This window comes from Chiloscyllium punctatum, chromosome 7 (genome assembly GCF_047496795.1).
Source record: "Chiloscyllium punctatum isolate Juve2018m chromosome 7, sChiPun1.3, whole genome shotgun sequence".
NCBI lineage: Eukaryota > Metazoa > Chordata > Chondrichthyes > Orectolobiformes > Hemiscylliidae > Chiloscyllium > Chiloscyllium punctatum.
The window spans coordinates 130,731,924-130,752,403 of NC_092745.1; the positions used below are offsets into that span (position 1 = coordinate 130,731,924).

The following is a 20,480-nucleotide window of genomic DNA, read 5'->3' on the forward strand; positions in this document are numbered from 1 at the left end:
ATAACATGCTTCAAGGAAAGAAACCTGCCTTCCTTACCCGGTCTGGAACATTCCGTCCCATGCCACTCACTCCTTACCTTGAGACATGACTGTTCTAACATATTCCTGGCTGCTCTCCCACTTGAACCATCCACAAAGTTTCAGATTATCCAAAACTCTACTGTCAGCATCACAAGTCACTCCAGTGCCCATTCCCCTATCGTCCCTATGCCAAATTTCATAAGACCCTCAAACCCAGCCTTCGCTGGAATCTCCTTCAGCCACACAACCCTCCCAGCTATCTGCACTTGTTTACTTTGGGCTTCTTGTCATCACGGTCCAAGCTATTGTTATTACTGGACACGTCAGATCCCAGATGGAAATCTGGCCCAATAGATTGCATTTTGCTTCGGTTTAACAGTGGTCTTCCATTGGGACAGAAGCAAGCATTATTGCAGATTTTGTTTTCACAATAAAACTAAATTTATCAAAGTAAATAATAGATAATTGATTAGCTTATTCATTTTATGAATGCAAATTCAGTGTATTTTAAATATAAAGCAATAGTATCATCCCACCAATCCAAAAATATTCCTTCACAAGTTTAATAAGACTATATTCCCAGTAGAGTACTCACACCAGAATCCTTTTCCCTAAATGTCTTGATAGGTTTGGGGTAACTGTAACTATAAGCCAGTTAGCTTAATGTCTGTTATTGAGAAAATGAGCCTATTATAAAGGATGTCAGAGTCATAGAGATGTACAGCATGGAAACAGACCCTTCGGTCCACCCTGTCCATGCCGACCAGATATCCCAACCCAATCTAGTCCCACCTGCCAGCACCCGGCCCATATCCCTCCAAACCCTTCCTATTCATATACCCATCTAGGTGCCTTTTAAATGTTGCAATTGTACCAGCCTCCACCACATCCTCTGGCAGCTCATTCCATAAACGTACCACCCTCTGCTTGAAAAAGTTGCCCCTTAGGTCTCTTTTATATCTTTCCCCTCACCCTAAACCTATGCCCTCTAGTTCTGGACTCCCACCCCAGGGAAAAGACTTTGTCTATTTATCCTATCCATGCCCCTCAATTTTGTTGGGATAATAGCGAGGTTGGTAACCTGTAGTTAGCAGAGTGCCACAGGAATCAGTGCTGGGGCCACAATTATTTAAGGGGCAGTGCGGTGGCTCAGTGGTTAGCACTGCTGCCTCACAGCACCAGGGACCTGGGTTCGATTCCAGCTTTGGGCAACTGCCTGTGTGGAGTTTGCACATTTTTCCCCATGTCTGCGTGGGTTTCCTCCTGGTGTTCCAGTTTCCTCCCATAATCCAAAGAAGTGCAGGTCAGGTGAATTGGCCATGCTAAATTGCCCATATGTGAGGTGCATTAGTAGAGGGAAATGGGTCTGGGTGGGTTACTCTTCGGAGGGTCGGTGTGGACTTGTTGGGCCGAAGGGTCTGTTTCCACACTGTACGGAATCTAACCATTTCAATTACAAACTAAATGAATGATTCATATGACAAAAGTAAATGCATTGTAGCCAAGTTTGAGGATGATATGAAAATAAATGGGAAGGCAAGTGGTGGCGATGACAAAGTCTGTAGAGGGATGTAGTCACATGAAATGAATAGGCAAATCTTGGCAGGAGGAATATAATGCAGGAAAATATGTTGTGCATTTCAGAAGGATAAGTAGAGGAGCTGAATATTATTTAAATGGAGAAAGACTGCAGGAAGCTACAGCACAGGATTTGGGATTCTTTATGAATAAATCAAAAAGCTAGCATCTACCGTGTCTTCAGAATCCTTAAGGGGGAGGGTGTGCAGCCAGAGGTCGTGGTACACATTGGCACCAACGACATAGGTAGGAAGAGGGGTGGGGAGGTCATTCAGGAGCTCAGGGAGTTAGGCTGGAAGCTAAAAGCTAGGACGGACAGTGTCGTCATCTCTGGGTTGTTGCCGGTGCCACGTGACAGTGAGGCAAAGAATAGGGAGAGAGTGCAGTTGAACACGTGGCTGCAAGGATGGTGTAGGAGGGAGGGCTTCAGGGATTTGGACAATTGGACTGCATTCTGGGGAAGGTGGGACCTGTACAAGCAGGACGGGTCGCACCTGAACCAGAAGGGCACCAATATCCTGGGAGGTAGGTTTGCTAGCACTCTTCGGGGGGGGTTTAAACTAATTTGGCAGGGGGATGGGATCCGGACTTGTAGCCCAGCAAGTAGGTTAGCTGTTTTTCAGGATGTCCAAGAATGTAGGGAGGCTGTGGAGAAGGTAGCGCTGACAGGGAATACTTGCGGACACAGATGTTGTCGGCTGCAAAGGGACTTAGATATGATGCAGAGCTGGGCTGAGGAGTGGCAGATGGAGTTCAACCCTGTCAAGTGTGAGGTTATCCATTTTGGAAGGACAAATAAGAATGCGGAATACAGGGTTAATGGTAGGGTTCTTAGTAAGGTGGAGGAGCAGAGGGATCTTGGGGTCTATGTTCATAGATCTCTGAAAGTTGCCACTCAGGTGGATAGAGCTTGTAAGAAGGCCTATGGTGTATTAGCGTTCATTAGCAGAGGGATTGAATTCAAGAATCGTGAAGTGATGTTGCAGCTGTATAGGACCTTGGTAAGGCCACATTTGGAGTTCTGTGTGCAGTTCTGGTTGCCTCATTTTAGGAAAGATGTGGAAGCTTTGGAGAGGGTGCAGAGGAGATTTACCAGGATGTTGCCTGGAATGGAGAATAGGTCGTACGGGGATAGGTTGAGAGTGCTAGGCCTTTTCTCATTGAAACCGCAAAGGATGAGGGGTGACTTGATAGAGGTTTATAAGATGATTGGGGGAATAGATAGAGTAGACAGTCAGAGACTTTTTCCCCGGGTACAACAGAGTGTCACAAGGGGACATAAATTTAAGGTGAAGGGTGGAAGGTATAGGGGGGGATGTCAGGGGTAGGTTCTTTACCCAGAGAGTGGTGGGGGCATGGAATGCGCTGCCTGTGGGAGTGGCAGAGTTAGAATCATTGGCGACCTTTAAGCGGCAATTGGATAGGTATATGGATAGGTGCTTAAGCTAGGACAAATGTTCGGCACAACATCGTGGGCTGAAGGGCCTGTTCTGTGCTGTATTGTTCTATGTTCTATGTACATTCAGCTGGGAATAGGGAAGGCAAATGAAATGCCTTTATTTCAGAATGAATGCAGCCTAAAAACAGGGAAGTCTCATCAAGACTATAACAAGTATAACTATAACAAACCAGACCACAGCTGGATACAGTGGCTATTCTGGGAGCTTTTGTCTAGGGTATGACACTCTGACATTGGAGGCAGTCCAGAGAGGGTTCACACACCTGATCCGGAGTATGGATGGATTCGCTTATGGGTTGGGCCTAAATGGAGCTTTGAAGGAAAGGTGACCTTATTGAAACATACAAAATTCTGAGAGGGCTTGACAGGTTGGATGTGGAGAGATAGCTTCCCCTTGTGGAAGAGTCTAGGAGGGCATCATCTCAGAATAAGGGACCACATTTCAAACAGAGAAGAAGAAGAAAAGCAAATTATTGCAGAAACTGGAATCTGTACTAAAAACAGCAAAAAAAAGCTACAAATCACAACAGGTTAAGCTCGGATGTGGAGTCATCTAGATTCGAAAGCTGAGCTTGCTCACTCTCCATGGATGCTGCCTGGACCCATTGATCTCCAGCATATTTGTGTTTGCGGAGAGGAAGAAGAATTCTCTTCGAGGGTAGTGAATCTGGGAGATTTTTTTTACTTCAGAGGCTGTAGCAGCAAAACTGTTAAGTATATTCAAAGCTGAGTCAGATTTTTAATGAATAGAAGTACTCATGAGCAAGAAAGTGGAGTTGAGGATTATCAGATCAGCCATAATCTCATCGAATGTTGACCAGATTTGACAGACTGAATGGCCTACAGCTGCTTCAACAGTCTAACCCATTAGACTATCAAAGTAGCTCTCAAACTGTTGAGAATGAAATCACCATGGCCACAGAAGCATTTACAAGCTAATTAACTTAGTAACCCATGTTTTTGTGTTTTTAAACTCAAAACCCAAACATTTCAAATATGCATAAAACAACAGTTATATTACATTGTATCCTTGATTTGAATTACTCTGCCACAATTTATGTCCTTTCAGTTGTCTGGGCCCCATGCTCTGGAATGTGCACCATAACCTCTCAAGTCTCACCTCCCTTTAAAGTGAAGCCTTGACAAAACTTACATTTCTGACCAAGTTTTTGATGAATCAACCTTAATATCTAGTTTGGTGGCTCAGGACCATATTTTATAATATGGCTGTGAAGCACTTTAGCACTGATCATTTTAAAAGGTGCAATACAAATACAGCATTGTTGTTATGAATTCTGTAAATTTACAAGCACGTTGCCAGGGTTAGAAGGTTTGAGCTATAAGGAGAGGCTGTTTTCCCTGGAGTGCTGGAGGCTGTGGGGTGACCTTATAGAGCTTTATAAAATCATGTGGAGTGTGGATAAGGGGAAATAGACAAGGTCTTTTCCCTGGGGTGGGGGAGTACAGAACTCGAGGGCATAGGTTTAGGGTGAGAGGGGAAAGATATAAAAGAGATCTAAGGGGCAACTTTTTCACGCAGAGGGTGGTGCATGTGTGGAATGAGCTGCCAGAGGAAGTGGTGGAGGCTGGTACATTTGCAACATTTAAAAGGCAACTGGATGGGTATATGAATAGGAAGGGTTTGGAGGGATATGGGCTGGGTGCTGGCAGGTGGGACTAGATTGAGTTGGAATATCTGTTCAGCATGGACGAGTTGGACCAAAGGGTCTGTTTCGGTACTGTACATCTCTATGACTCTATGACATTCCATTGCACAAAAGTCACTGCAGAAGATCTCAAACAGCACTCCGGATGCACTTTGACCCACAAGAACATAGAACATAGAAAAATACAGCGCAGTACAGGCCCTTCGGCCCTCGATGTTGCACCGACCGAAGCCTACCTAACCTACACTAGTCCAATAACCTCCATATGCTTATCCAATGCCCGCTTGAATGACTATAAAGAGGGAGAGTCCACTACTGCTACTGGCAGGGCATTCCATGAACTCACAACCCACTGAGTAAAGAATCTACCCCTAACATCTGTCCTATACCAACCTCCCCTTAATTTAAAGCGGTGTCCCCTAGTAACAGCTGACTCCATATGCGGAAAAAGGTTCTCACTGTCAACCCTATCTAAACCCCACAATGAGAGCTTCACCACAATGACAATTAGGGATGGAGAATAAATACCAGACATGATTAAACATTAAAAGAAATACCCATTGGTCACAGGGAGGAACTAAATGATCAGCAGTGACCTTACACAAAGAACGAGGAGTAGACCATTCAGCCCCTCTGGTCTGTTCCACCATTTAAAACCATCATGGCTGATTTCATCTCAGCCTCAGTCACACTTTCCTGCCCACCCCTTACAACTCTATAGAGGGATCTGGAGCAACTGGTTTCAACACAAACTCATTAAACTAAATTAAACAAATTCTTTGTCAACAGAGAGTAAATTAAAACACACATACTGCCCCCAGTTACATGCCAGCGTTTACACTCCCGAATGGAAACATCGTTGTCCAAGTTAATTTGGATTCTTCCACTGTGTGCTTTATTGTCAAAAGTAATCTACAAGACAAAAATAACAAAGTTTGAATGATTAGGCCAGTGCTCCTCTAGATAGATTAATTAATGGTCCCTGTATTGCTTTGCTATTGTGTAGATCATTAAATTATAGGCTCCCTCCATACAATGTCCCTCACGCCATGCACTCCCACATACGTTGCCAAATCTGACAAAAGTCACGTGTCTTACAATGAAATTGAAGCTTTTCAGACAATGAAGGCTTTTTGACACCCGAAGGCTTTATGCGTGGTCTGCCTGGTATTGTGGAGATGGAGTCTGTAATATTAGGAATGGTAAAGTCACCGTACAGATCTACTTGAGCACAGGGCTACTCCTTCATCAGAGACACATGACTGGTGGAGGTTTAACCCAAGGATCAGGACTTGGAAATACATCACCATTTCTTCAGTGTTACTGGGACAAAATCCTGTATCCCTCTCCCAAGGACATGGTCAACCTGTTCAAGGTGGCAATAAAATGTTTACTCAGCCAATGATGCGTATATCAGAATACAAGAGCAGAGATGTACTGCTGCGGCTGTATAAATCGCTAGTCAGATTGCATTTGGAATACTGAGGGCATTTTAGGCCCCGTATCTAAGGAAGGATGTGCTGACCTTGGGGGGGGGTCCAAAGAAGGTTAACAAGAATGATCCCAGGGATGAAGGGCTTGTCACATGAAGAGCAGTTGAGGACTCTGGGACTGTCCTCAATGGAGTTTAGAATCTCATTGAAACTTACAGAATACTGAAAGGCCTGGATACAGTGGATGTGGAGAAGATTTACACTACTAGGAGAGACCAGGACCGAAGGGCACAACCTCAGTGAAGGGAGGACCCTTTAGAATGGAGATGAAGAGGAATTCCTTCAGCTGGAGGGTGGTTAATCGGTGGATGTCATTGCTGCAGAGGGCTGTGGGGGCCAAGTCATTGAGCGTAATTAAGACAAAGATTGATAGGCTTCTGATTAGTAAGGGGATCGAGGGTTACAGAGAAAGGCAAGAGAATGGGGGATGAGAAACATGTCAGTTATGATGGACTGGTGGAGGAGACCTGAAGGGCCGAATATCCTAATTCTGCTTCTAGATCATGTGATGTATTGTTAACATTAAAAGTATCATCTTATTCAGAGCTGGGCTGGGGAAATCACCCTGCCAAAGACATTCACTAGTGTAATCATTTCTGCGGAAACAAGCCTTCACATTAAACTGACTTGCATTCTCTCGATGGGAGTTCAAATCTAGATTTACAGGTTGAGAGAGACATGTAATATGACTTTGACCTCAGCAAATGGTCAAATTCTTGACTCAAACCCAAGAAAATAACTGCCCTAGACCCATCAGTAAAGTTAAGGGGGAAAACTCAGTTCAGTTTTGTATTGTTTAAACTCAACATGACTCCTGGCTTTTAAAGGACAACTTCCATTTCACTCAAGAATACAGATAAATTAGGAGATGAACAGGAGTCACTGGACTCGAAACATTAACAGTTTGTCTCTCCACAGATGCCACCAGACCTGCTGAGTTTCTCCAGCAGTTTCTGCTTTTGTTTCAGATTTCCAGCAGTTGTAGTGCTTTGTTTTAGTTTATAAACCAGAGTAAAAGGACAGGCCACTTACTGTAACTGAAAAATCATAACAGTCTGGCAACTCGTGATGACGGATTGTTTGTAGATTAATCGCCTTCAGTGTGAACTGAACCTGAACCATCACCAGCCTATCACACAAAGTAAAATTTAAAAAGATAAGTTCCTCCAGAGTTTAAAAAATTACAGAGACACATGTTCATTCGAAAAGTCAGAGAAGTAAAGTGGTTCACCTGTGAAAATGCAACGTCATGTTCAGCTTATTGTCTGTTGTGTGTCCACTGGACATAGGTAACACTGGCTCCATGTCAAAGCATTCTATGGGATAGAGGGGGGTTACTGCAGCCTTCATAGTCAGTCAGGCTTTGACATTAAAATGAACATTTGAAAACCAACTGATGAAGGATTGACTTCATTACATCTCACAACCCAAAGCAGTGATATTTTACTCCCTTACAAGTTACGTCTTACTTAGTTTATGCTGGTTGACAAAGAAATAGTTGGCCAGAAATAAAAACAAATTGCTGGAAAAGCTCAGCAGGTCTGGCAGCATCTGTGGAGAGAAAGCAGAGTCCCTGGACATGAAACTTTAACTCTGATTTCTCTCCACAGATGCTGGCAGACCTGTTGAGCTTTTCCAGCAATTGCTGTTTTTGTTTCTGATTTACAGCATCTGCAGTTGTTTCCATTTTTAAGTAATGGACCAGGACAGGAGATGGTAACCGATGGAAGGAAAACATTCCCTGATTTTTGACAAGTGGATAAAAAGCCTGTAGGCAGATTGGACTTCAATTGTAACAGCCATGAGAATGTCACATCATACACATCTCAAATGGAGTGAACAGCTTTATTCTCCACAACTTAAGGGTGTAAATGCAATGGAGTGATTCAGAGAAGGTTAATCAATTGATATAAAGACAAATTGCTGGAGAAACTCAGCAGGTCTGGCAGCGTCTATGGACAGAGAAAGAGAATTAATGTTGAGTCAATAGGATTCTTCTGGACTTGAAATGCAACTCTTTCCACAGATGCTGCTGACCTGCTGAGTTTCTCCAGCACCCTCTGCTTTTGTTTCAGATTTCCAGAATCTTTTTTTTTTTGTTTTACTTTACGATAGAGTCACCAGGAGTGAGTGAGTTGTCTGATGAGGAAAGGTTGGACAGACCGAGTATGTTTCCACTGGGCTTTAGGAGAGTGAGGGGGAACCTGACTGAAGTGTTTCAGATCCTTAACAACCTTGACCAGGGGGATGTGGGAAAGCCAGTTCCTCTTGTGGGTCAGTCCAAGACAAGGGGGTACTGTTTAAACTTTATGAGCCATCTTTTAAGCACAGATGAGGAGAAATGTTTTCTCTCAGCGGGTTGCATGACTTTGGAACTCTCTGCCTCAGGACAGTGTATCACAAAATATTTTTTGAAGGTGGACACCAATAGATTCTTGTTAGACAAAGGAATCAAATGTCATCAGTGAAAGATGAATATATGGAACTCCAGACATAAACAGATCAGCCATGATCTTATCGAATGATGAAGCAGGCTTGAGGGGGCCAAATGGCCTACATTTGCTCCTTATTGCGGAGGGGGATAAACTATAGACTGGGAACTGAACCTAGATTTGACCAAGAAATAAAAGTTTAACAGCTCTAATTAACAATTCTTCCACTTAAATATGCCAAGAAGCCATTTCCCCCAATCTGCAGCCTCTAGCCCTATTACTGAGGGCGACATGGTGACTCAGTGGTTAGCACTGCTGCCTCACAGCTCCAGGGACCTGGGTCCGATTCCAACCTCGGGTGAATGTCGGTGTGGAGTCTGCACATTCTCCGTGTCTGTGTGCGTTTCCTCTCACAGTCCCACGATATGCAGGTTAGGTAGATCGGCCCATTGCATCCAGGGATGTGCAGGCTAAGGGGATTAGGTTTGGCAATCATGGGGCCAGGGTAAGGGGCTGGGTCTGGGTGGGATGTTCTTCAGAGGCTTGTTGCAGACCAAACGTGCTGAATAGCCTCTTTCCGCACTGTTGGGATTCTGAGATTTTTATGGCACCAGAATAAGGGTACGTCACCGAGGACTGAGATAAGGAGGAATTCCTTCATCTAAAAAAAATAAAAACTTTTCAGAATTCTGGACTATAGAGAACGGGGAACACACAGTCATTCTATAAATTAGTGACGGAGATGGATGGGTTCCGAAGCACCATCTTACTGAATGGGGAGTAGGCAGGAAGATGGAGATATTCTTACCCTGCTCTTAGCAAGAGCAATCTTCCAATTTAACTAACTCACGTGGAGTTCCATTTCAGAAAAGGAGTAGACCACAGAATAAAGACAGGCTATCGACAAGGCTCGAGTTTGGGGTCAAAGTACAGGTGAAGAATATCAATTCCGATACTGGTGTTGCTAAGAGCAGGATTGCAAGGGTCATATTGCTGGTTGGAGTCTATTCCCCTAATTTCCACCTTACCTTAAAAGTTAAAAATCACAACACCAGGTTATAGTTCAACAGGTTTATTTGTAAGCACTAGCTTTCAGAGCACTGTTCCTTCATCAGGTGGCTGTGGAGTAGGACTATTAGACAGAATTTATAGTAAAAGCCCCTTTTGAAAGATGGAAGACTTAATAACAGTCTAGGTTTGTTCAATATATCATATCATTTCAGTTGCACGCCACTAATCTCGTGCTATAAATTCTGGTGTCTTATGATCCTGCTCCAGTTACCAGAGTGTTTCTAAATAAACCTGTTGGACTATAACCTGATGTGGTGCGATTTTAACCTGTTGGACTATAGCCTGGTGTTGTGATTTTAACTTTGTCCACCCCAGCCCAACACCAGCTGCTCCACACCATGGATGCTTTAGATAGATGACGTGTAATTATGGCATGACATTGACTAAAAGAACAAGTTCAGAAGCAGGTCCCGTGGACTGGGTATGATTTTGCAACTCTCAAGTCCCCATTCCTCATCTTGAAATGAACCTATGAGCCACTTCTAACAAGACATTTATGGTTTCAATATGGGCAAGTTGCCTGTGGAGACAGTCTTCCTTAAACTGAATCAATCAGGCCCGAAGCCTAATTTCAGTGATAAAAACAAAGTAGATATTGCTGGACAAACTCTGTCTGTGGGGAGAGAAAAGAGTTAATGTCTCAAGTTCCTCGACAGAAGGTCACGAGACTCAAAGTGTTAACTCAGTTTTCTCTCCACTGCCAGACCTGCTGAGTTTCTCAAATAATTGCTGTTTGTTTGTTTCAGAATCACCAGCATCCACTGTTCTTTGTTATATCCTAAAGGAATTTCCACATTTTTGTTTAAAATTACCCTTTTGGACCAGTCTCCGTGGGAATGCATGTATTATTATAACTGTGTTTTTAAAAAAAAAATCTCTTCTTGACACCCCACATTGTAAAGACAGGGGAGACAGGAGTAATGTCACTGGACTTGTCCCCAGAATGAGAGTTCTTGGTTATAAGGGCTTGAAAGTATTCCCAACCATCACACATATCAAACACATTGGCAGCATCTGAATGAAACTCTGACACACCTACCTGTCTCAATCTTTGGGTCAATGTTGAAGGACTCATTGCCAGAACTGACACTGCCCCACTTATAAAAATACTGACAGACAGTCAGTGGTGTTAAATCTGTCCCTCTCCTCTCATAGGCATGATTGCCAACTGAGATCTTATGTAGTTGCACATACTAGAAAAGAAAAGATACCATTTGTTTGAGACAGAAACTAATGTTTACAGCCAGAGGAAATACTGATGCTAAATGCTAGCGATGCAAATTCTCACTACGTGACAATAGAATCCCAAATAATGTGGAAGCAAGCCCATCCAGTCCACACTGACCGTCCAAAAAGAGCATCCCAACCCAGACCCCCACCTACCCTATCCCTGCATTTCCCAATGCTAATCCACCTAATTTGCACATCACTAAATACTATGGGAAACTTAGAACGGCCAATCCACCCTAACCCGCACATCTTTTGACTGAAATAGGAAGCCTGAGCACCTGGAGGAAATCCACACAGACACTGGGAGAATTGAACCTGGGTCTCTGGTGCTGTGAGGCAGCAATGCTAACCACTGAGCCTCCGTGCCAACCTGAATGAGCTGTGAGGAGAAATCAAGTTCAAATTGTCTCAAGGAATGGGATGTCACTGAGTTTTTCCCCCAAAATATAACAAACCTCCACTTCCTTTGACCAAGGTTTAAGTTTCTCTTTAATGTTCAGAAAGCCTTTTTGGAGAATTGTGCTGGTGCTACACTTGGCATAGTGTTAGAGTTCGGATCTGCAGACATTAGAGATAGGGCAAAAACATTGCATTGTTTTTATGTATATATAATGACAACAAACTGCCTGTGGTGGGTAGTTACTCTAATGGAAAGGCTGAAACAGCCAGGACACACACCCCCTCAAATGTAGGCTGACGGAGTGACTAAGAGAGGATGGAGTAATGGTTTGATTGTTAGATAATAATTCAGAGTCTCAGGCTAATATTCTGGAAGCATAAGTTTGAATCCTACCACAGCAGATATGAAATTTGAATTCAATTTTTAAAAATCTAGAATTAAAAGCTGGTCCAATCCAACAAAAGTTGATGGACATGAAAACCTCACCTTGTAAACCTAATGTCCTTCCAGCAAAGAAGTCAGCCATCCCAGCTGGTTCTGGCCTACACGTGACTCCAGACCTACAGCCATGTGGTTAACTCTGAGTTGCCCCCTGAAACTGCCCCAGCGAGCCATTGAAAATGAAGGATGAGCATCAAGTGCTGCCTTTTCCAGTGATACCCACATGGCAAACAAAAATGGAAAGGAAGATGGTAACAAAGTCAATCTCAGCTGATGGTACTACCAAACCAGTCAGACATGGCAGACACTAAATCATTGTATTTTTGAACTGTGGTTTGAAAAATGACAAAAACACTCCTGTCAAAAAAGGGAGAATGTGCAAAGAGTTGTTTCCAACTTAGAGAAACAAGTGAAACTAAATGATGCATTTACTAAAATGTTACTTTTTGAGGAACTGGATGGTCAGCAAATTGGCACCATTTATCCTTGGTTCAGATGGGCTCAGACCGTCTGATTGGTCTGACTGCAGTTTAACTCTGATCCTGTGAGGGAAACGCAAACAGAGAAGGACAGTCACAGAAGTTGGCTGCATCAATATTGCTCTCTACCACCACCCTCCCCCCCCCCCCCCCACCTCCACAACTTCTCTTTAAAAGTTGCTCTTGCAAATTCTCTGTCAGAGAAGCAGGAAAACGACACACGACAATGAAATTTAAGGAGCTTTTACACAAGTACATGCAAGGAATTAAGGGATATTGACAGGCAGAAGGGATTAATTGAACTTGGTATCATGTTTGGCACATCATCATGGGCCAAAGGGCCTCTTCCTGAGGTGTACTGTTCTATGAAATAAATCGCTCTAAAGTCCAAAGGACAAAGACAGACCCCAGGTCCAAAGAATCAACCAAACTAAAGACTGATTGTTGATGTGCAGACAAAGTGGCATCAAAGAACATAGGAACAGCTGTAGGCCATTCAGCCCAACAATGCAATCATGGCTGATCAAACTCTACAATGTGGTTTACCCATTCCATCCATATTACCTCTGTACACTATGGGTAATCAGAAACCCATCAATCTCTACCTTCAGCATACTCAGAGGTACTCCCTTATCCTCTGGGGTAGAATTCCAAAGACTCTCAACCCTAGGGGTTAAACAATTCCTCCTCATCCCTGACCTAGAGATATCCCCTTAAATGGCAACCAGTGGCTCGACACTCCTCAACCAGGGGAAACATTTTCCTAGCACCCATCTCTCTATCCTTTTAGGTAGTTTGGAAGCTTCAGTGAGATCATCTCTCACTGTCTGAGATTCTGGAGAATACAGGTCCAGTTTGCCTGATGTCTCTCCATAGGACAGTCCTGTCATCTGGAAGCCAGTCTGATGAACCATCATTGCAGCAATAATATCTTCCCTGAGATAAGGAGACCAAACCTGCAACAGTCCTCTTGGTGTAGTCTAACCAAGCCCTGATACAAATGAAGCAAGACTTCACTACCCCTGTACTCAGCCTCTTCATTAGAGAAAGAGAAAAGAAAATCAAGGTTGTGAACACCGCTCTCGTATACCAAATTGGACAACACCTTCTGAGTAAGTAGACAGGAGGTCAGACATGAAACGTTGTACTGCTCCATTAGGAGCTTTCAAAAATGCTGAAGAACAGCACAGTGGCTCAGTGGTTAGCACTGCTGCCTCACAGCACCAGGGACCCCGGTTCAATTCCAGCCTCGGGTGACTCTATATGGAGTTTGCACATTCTCCCCTTGTCTGCATGGGTTTCCTCCAACAATCCAAAGAAACTAGAGTTGCCCTATAATGTCCAGGGATGTGCAGGCCAAGTGGATTCGCCATGGGAAATGAAGGGTTACAGGGATTGGGTGGAATGCTCTTAGGAGGGTCAGTGCAGACTCAATGGGTCAGATTAGATTAGATTAGATTAGATTACTTTCAGTGTGGAAACAGGCCCTTCGGCCCAACAACACTGCCCTGCCGAAGCGTAACCCACCCATACCCCTACATCTACATTTACCCCTTACCTAACACTATGGGCAATTTAGCATGGCCAATTCACCTGACCTGCACATCTTTAGACTGTGGGAGGAAACCGGAGCACCCGGAGGAAACCCACGCAGACACGGGGAGAACGTGCAAACTCAGTCAGTCGCCTGAGGCGGGAATTGAACCCGGGTCTCAGGCGCTGTGAGGCAGCAGTGCTAACCACTGTGCCACCGTGCCACCCACTAATATGGCCTTTTTCCACATAGTAAGGATTCCATGATTCTAATATCAAACTCGCTTCAGAATGTTAGGGATTACCTATTTCAGCCTAAAATGGTTATAACTCACAAATAAACTCTGCCTCATTGAAAACTACTATTACTGTGGAATGTAATTCCATAGAGCTTAACTGGTGGATTATCATCTAAAAATGACTTTTTCTTTTTTTTCTTTCTGAACCTAAATGTTTCATTTCCTCTTTATTTCATTTTCTGTATTAGACTGGAATTACATATTCTGGGTAAAATCCTGGACCTCCCTCCCTGGCAGCACTGTGGGTGCTCCTACATACCAGGGATTGATCAGGCAGCTCAACGCCAGGATATTAGGGATTGGCCTTTCAGTCAAAACTCACTCCCTTTTTGGAACCATCTCAAAAATCCAAGGTGATCAACAACTTCAAAAATTCTTTTGATTGGTCTCCTGTAGGAGGGGAAATATTACTCAGAAATACAGGTCATTCTCTGAAAATCACAATTCAGAAAACAACTGCTATTATGCAATATTAGAACTTAAGCCCAGTGGTTAGTACTGCTGCCTCACAGCACCAGGGTCCCAGGTTCAATTCCAGCCTCGTGTGACTCTATATGGAGTTTGCACATTCTCCCTGTGTCTGTGTGGAGTTTGTATGCTCTCCCTGTGTCTGCGTGAATTTCCTCCAGGTGCTCAGGTTTCCTCCCACAGTCCGAAGATGTGCAGATCAGGTGAATTGACCATGCTAAATTCCCCATAGTACGAGATGCATTAGTCAGAGGGAAATGGGTCTGGGTGGGTTACTCTTCGGAGGATTGGTGTGGACTTGTTGGGCCAAAGGGCCTGTTTCCACACTGTAGGGAATCTAATCTAATTAAAAATTACTCAGCGGCTCAATACTACTTTGCAACAGTTGAGAAGGACAAAAACGCGTGTTGTAGGTCACTCAGAAACAGTGAGTTTCTCCAGTAGCAGCTATTATTACAAGGTCATGTTAGCAAAGTCCAATGTTCCACTCTGTTATACACCTGGAAAGTGCATCCTCAAGCGAGCATGTATTGAATTAGGGAGATCTTTAAGGAAAAGGAATTTTAAAACTTCTAAACAGAAACTTTTAAAATACAAAAGGTGTTTTTTTTAAATGAGAAACAGACCTATAAAGAAAGACAGATTTGTCACTATGAAAGGTGACAGCCCACACAAATCAGACAGCAGCAAGACAGATAAAGAATTGCTTTTTTGTCATTCCTTGCTTGAGCTCAGGGAGTGCCAAGGTCTGCAAACACAATGGACCTTTGTCGTGGTTATCATCAAAGGGAAAATGGCTTGTGAACTCCACACAGCAAGTTCTCAAACAGCAAGGAGCTCAATGCTCAAATCACTGTTGCTGGCGACGTTTGCAGAGGGGTACTTCTTGGCCAAGGCCCGAGAGAACTTCTTTGCACATCTTCACCAAGAGTCATGAGATCTCTTCTCCAACCAAATGTAGCAGCACAGAGACAGACCCCTCTCATCCATGCTGTCCAGATTTCCTAACCTAATCTAGTCCCATTTGCCAGCATTTGGCCCATATCCCTCTAAACCCTTTCCATTCATGTACCCATTCAGATGCCTTTTAAATGCTGTAATTGTACCAGCCTCCACCACCTCCTCTAGCAGCTCATTCCATACACACACCACCCTCTATGTGAAAACATTGCCCCTTAGGTTCCTTTAATATATTTCCCCTTTCACCCTAAAACTATACCCTTTAGTTCTGAACTCTGCTTCCCTGGGAAAGAAAGACCTTGACTATTTATCCTACCCTTGCTCCTCATGATTTGATAAACCTCTATAAGGTCACCCCTCTGTCGCTCTGCTGTCTATTCAGCCTCTCCCTTTAGCTCAAATCCTCCAACCCTGGCAACATCCTTTTAAATCTTTTGTGAAACCTGAAAAGGTTTCAGAGCATCCTTCCGATAGTAGGGAGACTGGAATTGAACGCATTGAGAGAGAGAGTTGGGGGAATACCACAACCTACTAAAATGCACGCTCCATAGAAAGCTACAGTGCTGTTTCTGACAGTATCTACCTCCCTCTTGAACCCTTGCTTCTGTTAATCAACCCATTGGGTCAGTCTCGATGGGTTTGAAAAGGCATATGTGATAACTTACCTTTTCCAGAAAGGTCTTTTAGAAATAACATCTGATGAAAGTAATCCATTGTCTTGAAATGCAAACTGAATCGTGTAGTATAGAATTGCATTCATTCATATTAAAACCGCTTGCCATGTACACTATGAAATAGAGTGAAGGACCATTTGATCTAATGCAATGATTCGCTTACCTGACTGAATATAAACGAGAGATACTCATAGACTTCACTCTGTGTGTAGATTGCAAAGTCATTGTCATTATCAGTTGCATCTGCGTAGTTTTTAATAAAGAGATATTTAAAAGCGATGGTGTTCTCCTCCTTGAAGAGCACAACCATTTGATTGCTCAGTCCAAACAGAACCAACTATAAACAAAAAAAAACAAAAGGTAGCAATCGCATTACTATCAATAAGCTCAAAGATTATTAATTTTCCCCCTAAAAAGAAATTCCTGATCCCATATCAATGTCCATAGGTCTGGACCATTTTTAATCTACATTATTACACGACTGTCCAATAGCAAGGCCAGGATTTGTGGTGAAACAACAGGCAGATCCTTTGACAATTCACTGCTCACACTGACTGCCCTTGAGGTGACCTGTTGTTTCCTTCACAATCACTGGAGTCCTTCACTCAGAGGGGATGGGGTGATCCAGTAGTATACAGGTAAGATCACTGGGCTAGTAATCCAGGATCCCAGGCTAATGTTCTGGGGACACGAGACTCAAATCCCACCACAGCAGATGGTGAAATTTGAATGAAATAAAAATCTGGAGTTTGATGGCTAACGGTTGTGAAAATCCATCTGATTCCACCAATGTCCTTTAGGAGGAGGAGGAGCAGGAACTCTGCAGTTTGACTTCAGACCCACCAATATCAGTGACTTTCAACTGGCCTCTGGGCAGTTAGGGACAAAATGAATGCTGGCTTCGACAGTGACACCCACATGCTGTGAAATGGGATAAAAAGCCACCACCACAGGAGTTTGATAGCTGTAGAATCACAAGGACAGGGTGGGAACAGCACGGTGGCTCAGTGGTTAGCACTAATGCCTCAGTTCCAGGGACCTGGGTTCGATTCCTGCCTCGGGTGACTGTGTGTTGAGTTTGTACATTTTCCCCATGTCTGTTTAGGCTTCCTCCAGGTGCTCCGGTTTCCTCCCACAGTTGCAAAGATGTGCAAGGTTAGGGTGGATTGGCCATGCTAAATTGCCCCATAGTGCTAGGTGCATTAATCAGAGGGAAACGGGTCTGGGTAAGTTACTCTTTGGAGTGTCGATGTGGACTTGTTGGGCCAAAATGACCTGTTTCCACACTGTGGGGAATCTAATCCATAAAAAACTCCCGCTGAGGATGAAGTGTTGATTTGCTCACGCTGTTGTATGCTCACCCTGCCTTGCAGATTTTCAATTCTCCTCCAAGACCATATCCCCCTCCATTTAAGTCAACCCTGAGAGTCACTTAATTTTCCGTAAATCAAGAAAACCTGACTTTTTAAAATGTCTAGTGTTGACAAGTTGAGAAAATTCTTACAAAGATGGGCAATAATGCACAGAACAAAGTTCAGAGCAATGCTGAAAAACTGGAACAACTTCAGACAAAGTTGGGCAGGCACATTGAGACGGCTCAGAGAGGAAAGTCAACTCTGGTCATCTGTTATTACCTTAACTGAGCAAACCATTTTACTGCTAGCAGGAATTAATTAGGATCCACAAGCATTAGTATAACGTGTCTGTTGGGTTTGGAAGTAATTATTTGCAGTGCTCCTGCCTGAATATTTGTGAAGATTAGACTCCAGCTATATCTTTCATTACCTGGATAGAATTGTTCTTTTAGAAATCAAGTCTAGGGTTGTGAACTTTGCTGACTAGCTAAGTATTTATTGCCCAATCTCGAGTTGCCCCTCGAGAAGGTGGTGGCATCTGCCCTGTTACGACACCCTTCTGCTAATTAAACCAAACACCCAGAAAAGCTCACCTCGCCTCGAAACCTATTAAAGAATGAGTGAGAGAGAACTACCCAAATTCCACCATTTAAAGAAAATAATATCAATTTATTCTTTAACTCTAAAAGTGAACATTAAACAACAATCATTTACAACTCTAAGCCCCCTTTCTTTTAACTACTTGTTATCTGCCTCCCACTCTAACAGTATACTGCTCCCATAAAACCCCTATTAAAATTACATCAACTTAATTTCAAAACCACACAGTGGCTGTCATCATCGATGTGTCTCTCCCTCTGACTGTAGCTCTCCCAGGGTCAGTTTCAGTCTTTTGCTGTAAAGATGTAAAGATGTTTCATATAAAAAAGATACTTTTGACAGAGAGTATTTTGAATGTCATTCACTTTCACTCTCGATGATAGGTGGTCTCTGACTTTCAAACTGCCTGCCTCCTTTATCCCCCCCGACATCAGATCATCTCATTGGTTCAATGTTGGCAAAACAATAAACTCAAACTCGATTGGGTTTTAGTATGCTGGGGCACAATTTAAACTGACTGATTGGCTAAATTCAAATTCTTGTCAAAACAGCAACCAACTCAGGTATCTATTTCACAGCCAAATGTTAACATATTTTCTACTTTCCAGTACTCCCTGGGACTGCTGGTCAGTCATATGACAGGTACTTGTAAGCTCTCAGTGCAAAACAGCATTCACTCTCTCAAAGGCACAGTACACACCTTCAATGTCATGACAAGGTCCAACAAGTCAGGCTTGATGCCAAAGGGCAGCAGATACATGGGAACACTATCCCCTGCAAGCCTCCCTCCAAGCAACTCACCATCCTGACTTGGAAATGTATCCTTCACTGTTACTAGATCAAAACCCTGAAGATCCCTCTAAGGACATTGTGGGTCAACCTACAGCAAGTGGACTGCACTCAGTCAAAGAGTGTGGTGCTGGAAAAGCACAGCCGGTCAGACGGCATCCATGGAGCAGGAGAGTCAACATTTCGAGCATAAGCCTTTTATCAGGATTGTTGATGACGAACTTATGCTCAAAACATCGATTCTCCTGCTCCTTGAATGTTGCCTACTCAGCTGTGCTTTTCCAGCACCACAGCCTTTGAATGATCTTTAGCATCTGCAGTCCTCACTCTCTCCTCGTGAACAATAATCCAACACACGCCTGAATAGAGATGTTCAGGCCTTGGGGATGGAATGGGAGTTAGTCACCACAGAATTCCAAGCCTTTGGCCTGTTCTTGAAGCTACTGTATTTATATGGCTGATCCAGTTCAGTTTCTGGTCAATGGCAGCACCCAAGACATTCATGGTTGAGAGTTTAGCTGTTAGGGAAAGAAGTTCAGAATTTTAACCCAACAACTGAGGGAATGGAAATACACTTCCAAGTCAGGATGGTATGTGATTCAAAGGAGCACTTGCAAGTCCTGAAGTTACCCATGTATCTGCTGCCCTGGTGCTTCTGTAGTACAAGTCATGAGTTGGGAGGGTGCTGTCAAAGAAGAATTGACAGCATATCTTGTAGATGGTGTACACTGCTGCTGAGCATCTCTGGTGGAGGGAGTGGATGCTTGTGGATGTGGTGCCAGTCAAATGTGGAGCTGCCCCCATCCAGGCAAGTGAGGAGTATTCCATCACAGTCCTGGCCTGTGTCCCTGTAGATGGTGGACAGGTTTCAGGGCACGAAGGTTACTTGCTAGCTCAAAACCGTTTGTGTCAAATTTTTTAAAAAATTGAAGTTCAAAGCTTTTGTCCCCACACTGAGATTTTCACATCTTTCAGTGAGCTGGATTCCTGAAAGTTGTTCATTCAGTTTGGCGACTTATTCATTTGCAAGCACAAATTAACATTTTACAAAAAAAACACAAACACAGACTTTACCTGGAGAGTAACCATTGCTATTTTTAGGAGCTGCACTCCCAGTTTCCATGGCTTACGACCACGAGCTTGAAATTTTTCGCATGGATTCATGAAGAAGAACTTCAGCTTTCTTCGGAGTTGATCAGGATCAGCAGGGTCACACGTTTGCTCACTATTCCTCACGCAACATTGAATATCGGCAGATGCTCCACAACCATTGTTGATAATCAGTTCTGGACTCTCCATACCAGGTGCTTGGCAAAAAGAAGAAAAAAAAAGTGATGACTCAACCAAACTCACCTTTTGCTTCCCATCTCATTAGCATTTTTCCATCGTCCCCTTCCATTCCCCCAAATTGAAGTATTGCCATCATCGCCCACGTTACAGACCACTCCCCCCTCGCCACCTCCCCCGCACATTCAAAAGGAAGGGCAAAAAAAGAAACTCGTCAGTTCTCTAACTTGTCTGAGCTCCAATG

At 43.5% G+C, this 20,480-nt stretch overlaps 1 protein-coding gene across 1 annotated transcript in view; it reads right to left on the reverse strand.

Moving 5' to 3' along the window:
- The window catches only part of LOC140479491 (mucolipin-3-like), a 36,928-nt gene extending 16,788 nt beyond the window's left edge, over positions 1 to 20,140 (reverse strand). Inside the window, exons 1-6 of the mRNA XM_072573324.1 lie at positions 20,024 to 20,140; positions 16,369 to 16,542; positions 10,761 to 10,914; positions 7,450 to 7,534; positions 7,251 to 7,347; positions 5,538 to 5,637 (exon numbers count right to left, since the gene is read on the reverse strand). Coding sequence (XP_072429425.1) covers positions 5,538 to 5,637; positions 7,251 to 7,347; positions 7,450 to 7,534; positions 10,761 to 10,914; positions 16,369 to 16,542; positions 20,024 to 20,113 — 700 coding nt within the window. The 5' untranslated portion in view covers positions 20,114 to 20,140. The remainder of the gene's footprint in view (positions 1 to 5,537; positions 5,638 to 7,250; positions 7,348 to 7,449; positions 7,535 to 10,760; positions 10,915 to 16,368; positions 16,543 to 20,023) is intronic.
- Between the last annotated feature and the right edge of the window lie 340 nt (positions 20,141 to 20,480).